Below are 5,872 nucleotides of genomic sequence, written 5' to 3' on the forward strand. Positions count from 1 at the left end.
AAAATAACATTTAATTAAATTCATGAGGCAAAAACGCGAGTGACGTGACGTAACGTGACGTTGTCTACGTCCAACTCTACGTGATTTATATCCACAGACTGGCTCTAGCCCAGAACCCATGTGACATTTGCTCTAAAGCTGCGCTGTCATTACATACTTTGATTGACAGACATTCGAGTCAATCCAGAAGGCAGAAACAGTTCATCCGACCAATCATACCGAAGATGGCTTTGCAGGGGGCGGGACTTAATAGTGTCAATGAGCTGGACCGGAGCTCTCTGCCATACATGGTTATCAGATAAAACAGCGGAAACTAAAGTTTAACAGCTCATGAAACTCACAGAATGAATGGAACGGCGTACTCCAACTTTGACAACCAAGAACATGCCTTAAAATTAGGAGAGACGTTCGAGAAACACCCTAAAAGTGCCTTCCACACAGTGCGATGTAAGTTGGTTACGTCTCGCTTTCACAGCAGCTAACAGTAGCATGCTAGTTAGCTCATTAGCTAAAGATCCGGAGGCACCTGTGCGACAAGTTCGAGATACTTTAGCCGCTTTGTCTGCCTGTTTGTATCCGCCTGCTACTGCCGCGTATTATAAAATGAGAGTTTTCAGTTTTTTTGCTCTACTGTCTGCTGTTATCAAGGCTTAATGCACCAAGCCATCATACTGTTAGCTTATGTTAGCGCTGTGTCTATCGGTGAAATAGCCCCATCTGGTGGTACTGATAGATAACTGCAGCTCTACAGAACACAGCTGTTTGTGTATTGATTAAAAATTGTAATGTGCGCCAGTAGTTGACTTGTTTCTCTTACAGATGACTTCAAACCAGCATCCATCGATACAACATGTGAAGGGGAGCTTGAAGTGGGCAAAGGAGAGCAAGTCACTATTACTTTACCAAACCTAGAGGTCAGTATTTGGTGCCACAGAACTTCTTCTATGCAAATCAATAAAGAAACATGTTAATTTTTTTAAGGCCTGACTGTATAATACTATCCAGAATTACATTAGTTTTGTTTTTAACCGATTTGAAATAAAACTTGAGTATTGTTTGGAACTTGTTTTTCCTTATTGATATTTTGTTCTGTAATTGTTATTTAAATTTTCATGTTTATTTAAAACGTATACTTAGTCACTTTATCAATGTTGTTGTTTGCCTTTTAAATCTACTGCTAATTTTTGAATAGGCTACCTTAAGTCTTTTACACGGAAACATGCAAATTAGTTTCAATGTAAAAACAAATTGTGATAAAATCGTCATCGTGATTTTTCCATTAAAAAATCGTGATATAATATTTTTGTCATATCGCCCACTCCTAGTTTTTACCATTACACCTGAGGAGAGTACTTTTAGTCACATTTCCACCTTGCATTTCCTTTATTTTAGGGTTCAAGTGCTCCAGTAACAGTCTTCAAGGGTTCCAAGCGGCCTTACATGAAAGAGTGCATCCTCATTGTGAACCATGATACAGGAGAGTACAGACTGGAAAAACTCAACAGTAATATAGCTGTGAAGAAAACCAGGTGAGCCAAAAAAAAATCTTTACAATTTTAAGTTACCATCATTGTACTTACTGAACTTTTATTGTTTCTGATTTTGCTTAGAAACAGCTATCAGTGTAAAATTACTTGGTCTTATCTTCAATGTGAGTAACTGAAACATTGTACATGTCTTTGTTCATTCTTTTGGTTTCTAGGGCTGAGGGAAGCAGTAAGGTTCATTCTCGTCTGGAGCAACACACCAGTCGCCTAAGCCAGCAGATGAGGGGTAGCAATAGCAGCAGCAGCAGCAGCAGCAATAAGACTTCAATCAGCTCTAAGAGTTCACCTCCTAAAGAGAAGACATCTCCAGCATCACCCATGGATGACATTGAGAGGGGTAACGTGGCACAGTATCTTTAACCTGTATTGACGTAAATGTGTAAAGGACAAAGTGACTGTTTTTATCTGTGTTTACGTCAAAGTAATGATCACACATTTCTCCCTTTTTTTGCACTGCGTATAAAGAGTTGATGGCTGAGGCGCAGGTCATGGATCAGATGAGCAGCAGTGACAGCTCCTCAGGCTCAAACAGCTCATCGTCCTCCAGCAGTGACGATAGCTCCAGCAGCAGCGATTCAGAAGACGAACGACGGACTTCTATGATGCCCTCGGCCCCGGTTAACCAGAGCATGCCTACCATTAGCACCAGCAGTCGCCACCAGGAGAGCGGAGGAGGACTCATGAACACACTCAGTGAGTGCAAAGCAAGTTCATCTGAGGTTTACTTCTCTATGAGCCTCAGGTTTACACAGAAATTAGTACTAGCTCACAGTTGTCCAAATGTGGCTCCACGTAGCATTTTCTTAGTAAGTGCCAGCGTAATTTTTAAAGTGTTCTTCGTTCTGCAACATTGTGAGTGGATTGGGTGTGTGATTGAGACAACATGAGGTTGTAGTTACTTATTTTATGTGACAACTTTGTATGAAGAATGCAGAGTAAACTGCAGTGAGAACAAAATGTTCTAACAACCTAGCAAAGAAGAAAATGTACAAGTACAATCTGTTCTTTGTAATCAGCCTTCAAACATTTGTGTTCGGCAGAGAATGACCTCCAGCTGAGTGAATCAGGCAGTGAAAGCGACTGAATTATATGACGACATCCGGCTGCCAGTGGACATCAGGAGGATTCCCAGTGAGGAGTAAATGAAGCCAGTCATAGACCTGTCCTGGTTCCTTTAATGTCAGGGCCGTCTTCTCTACAAATTCACAGTTCTACTCGTAAATATGTGTTCCTTCTCTGCCAAAAAAAAAATCATGTCATTTATTTCTTTTGTGTGTGAAGACTATGTTAAAGAGCCATCTTAATTCAGAGAGATGCACTGTTGTTGTAAGAAGGGTAGATGAACTATGGCACGGTGTCTGTCAGGTGTCTCACTGGATGCTCACACGTGGTTAAACTGATCATGGAAATGTGAGACACTTGTGTTCATGTTGTGTAGATGTTTCTGATCATCAGTCAGTCGTCTTAAACCACCGCTGCCTTAGTCTCAGTGTCTCAGCTTAGCATCGGCCTTAGCTTGTGCCTTCGGTCACATATCAGTTATTAATGGCTTTAGTGTGATGGTCTCAGCTGCGACCGGTCAGAAGTTTTACAATGAGCCTTCTGCTCTCAATTTCAGTTACCTGAGGAGACTTTTTCTTAGGATTAGAGAAACTGAAGCTGAAAGTCAAGTCTTTTTCTTTAACTCTGCATGAATTATATTAACTTTGGCTGCTCTGGCTGACATCATTTCATTGATATCACATAAGAAACTGCACAAATGTTTGTGGACAGTGGATTATTTATACATATAGAATGACATATTGACAATGTTTTCTAGTCCAATATTCCCTCTTGTTTTTTTGTTTGTTTTTTTCTGGAGCTTCAGCTGCTGCATGCTCCGCTGTAGGTTCTCTTACCTCTTACACTGCAGGAACTCTGGGCATGCATGTAGAGGAACCGCCGCCTCTTCATTTTTTTAGACCCCCTCAACAACCACTAGTTGTAGGTACTTTTTTTTTTCTTCTTCCATGAAAACAGCCCAATCAAAGGTGCTGGTAAAGTGACAAGACACATGTTAGTAGTAAACTTGTGTAGCTGTTTGCCTGCTAGTTGTTTCTGTGGTTAAACAAGCAGCTGCCTGCTGTGTCTAGAAACAAGAGTTGAATGAACAGAGAAGCCAAAACCATAAGCTCAAAGAGGCTAAAATACTTAAATGCTGCATATTGTGCTTTGCACCTATTCATTTATTCATTTAAAAAAAACATGATATCATATTATAATAATTTAGTATATAAGTGGGTCTGATTTCTGGCAAAGTAGTGCACTAGTACTCAGTTGACTCAGTTAGGGTCATGCTTTGTAGCTTTAAACCTGCAATACTTGAATCTAATTATTTATATTTCTAAATATACTCGACCAACAGTGAATCGCTTATATTTTCTATATATTTTATTAACCTAGTAATTGGAAGTGCAACTTGCTATGAACTGTACTGCAAAACAAGCCAGATGCATTGATACTGCACCTCACTGTGAGTCTTAAAGAACGCCATGTGCCTTTTTAGTTATTTGCCTCTGCCATTTCTGACATAGGCCTTCCTGATGGTTGTGTCACAAGCCCTTTATCACTGCTGCTGAGCTTTGTTTCTTTGACATCCTAACTGATGGACGTGTCTTTGAATTTAAAATATTTGTGTTTATCCTTTATGGAGAATGGTGAACCCAGAGAATCTCATGTAAATTCTCTGAGAGGAGTTTCTTTTTGGAAAAATAAAATATTTTAATGGTTTTGTCTGCTTTTGTACTAGTTTCTATTTTTTTTTGTTCCAGTACAAGTACATTTTTTTTCTCCATAGCTTCATAAGAAAACATTGAAGCAGAGGTCTGTTTTTGGTTGGATGAATGTTAAGAAAGTTGTTGTATACATACATTATATGTATAATTCTAGCTCCACTAGAGGGGATAATATGCACAATGAATTCAAATGTAAACTGATAACAAAACAAACCAACAGCCTCAATTTAACAACAACAAAAACATCATCAACACACAGTTTGAGACTAGTTGACGTCTATAAATACAATGAACAGACCAGACCAGGAACATTGTGGGATAACTGCTGCTAATAGTAACATACATGATTTTATAATAATATATTTAACCATAAACGCACAATTTCATACTAGTTGACGTCTATAAATACAGTGAACACACACAGTACTGTCGCTTACGGCCATACCACCCTGAACACGCCCGATCTCGTCTGATCTCGGAAGCAGTACTTGGATGGGAGACCGCCTGGGAATACCAGGTGCTGTAAGCGTTTTATTTCAGCAGCAGGGGGCGCTGCTGCTTCTGTAAATTAAACTTTTTAAACAAAGGCGTTTTTAAACAAATATCGACATATTACTGTTATTTTTGTGTATTTATGTTGCCTTTCCTATCAGTTTAAATGCGCATTTAATCTAATATTTTATTGAATTGAGTTTGTGTGTGAAATATCATTTTTATCTTATCAAATATTATTTAGTTTCGTATTTATTTTACATTACATAGTTTGTTTTTACTTTTTTTGTTGCATATTTCACCAAAAGGTGGGATCAATATATTTATTTATCATTTTATTTTATTTCCGTTTTTTTCAGTCCCGGAAGTGGTGCGTATTCCCAGATTTCAGGCAGGTGACGTCATCACGTTGCATACGTTCCGCGCCGATCAGACGCTATTTAGTAATTAGCGCTGGCTGCGCTTCTCCCTCATAGGAGCTCCGTGCTCTGTTGCAGCAGAAGTTGTTTCAAACGTTAGCGGCTTTTCACCGTGGAGCTGGCAGCGTCTCTGTACGGAACAAAGTAAGACTCACTTATATTTTACATTTACGAGCAGGGAAATGTTTCTGTTTTCACTAGCTTCACACATCTTTGCCTGGTTTTCTCTCTACAGGTGTGTTAGCTTGTTAGGCTAATTGTCAGGTGTGTTAGCTTGTTCGGCTAATTGTCAGGTGTGTTAGCTTGTTAGGCTAATTGTCACCATGTGGTGGCCCATTTTTGACATTTGTATCTTTATGTCCTTAAAGTAAACTTGAAGCTAACATAAATAAAAGAGGATGAAGCTGGCATATAGCATCAACAATGTGGTTAATCAGGTCTACAGGGTCCGTTTACATTATTCCAGTTTTTGTCGAATTGTTTGCGTATGAAATAAATTAGGCCTGAATCCACAATGCTAAATGCTTCACTAGCAAAGAGTATTTTCCAAATTACACTGGTAAACATCTAGATTTTCCTGTAGGAGTTTTTGAAGGTGCTTTAAAGGGAGTTTCATTGCTTTTTCTCCTTTTTTGCATTT

The 5,872-nt window shown here is 39.0% G+C and overlaps 1 protein-coding gene across 1 annotated transcript; it reads left to right on the forward strand.

Annotated features, from left to right (window-relative positions):
• Positions 1 to 244: 244 nt before the first annotated feature.
• Positions 245 to 4,316, forward strand: eaf2 (ELL associated factor 2). The gene is made up of 6 exons (XM_028394529.1): positions 245 to 447; positions 820 to 914; positions 1,393 to 1,529; positions 1,703 to 1,884; positions 2,013 to 2,240; positions 2,588 to 4,316. The coding sequence occupies exons 1-6, from the start codon at positions 345 to 347 to the stop codon at positions 2,629 to 2,631; spliced, it is 789 nt and encodes a 262-aa protein (XP_028250330.1). The 5' UTR covers positions 245 to 344; the 3' UTR covers positions 2,632 to 4,316.
• The last annotated feature ends 1,556 nt before the right edge of the window (positions 4,317 to 5,872 follow it).

Source organism: Parambassis ranga, chromosome 21 (genome assembly GCF_900634625.1).
Source record: "Parambassis ranga chromosome 21, fParRan2.1, whole genome shotgun sequence".
Taxonomy (NCBI): Eukaryota; Metazoa; Chordata; class Actinopteri; family Ambassidae; genus Parambassis; species Parambassis ranga.

What these genes read in the sequence shown, in the direction of transcription:
- eaf2 (XM_028394529.1), top strand. Translation starts at nt 345, where the DNA reads ATGAATGGAACGGCGTACTCCAACTTTGACAACCAAGAACATGCCTTA. An exon ending in TTACTTTACCAAACCTAGAG is followed by an intron (nt 915 to 1,392) that starts GTCAGTATTTGG and finishes CCTTTATTTTAG; the next exon opens with GGTTCAAGTGCTCCAGTAAC. An exon ending in ATAGCTGTGAAGAAAACCAG is followed by an intron (nt 1,530 to 1,702) that starts GTGAGCCAAAAA and finishes TTTGGTTTCTAG; the next exon opens with GGCTGAGGGAAGCAGTAAGG.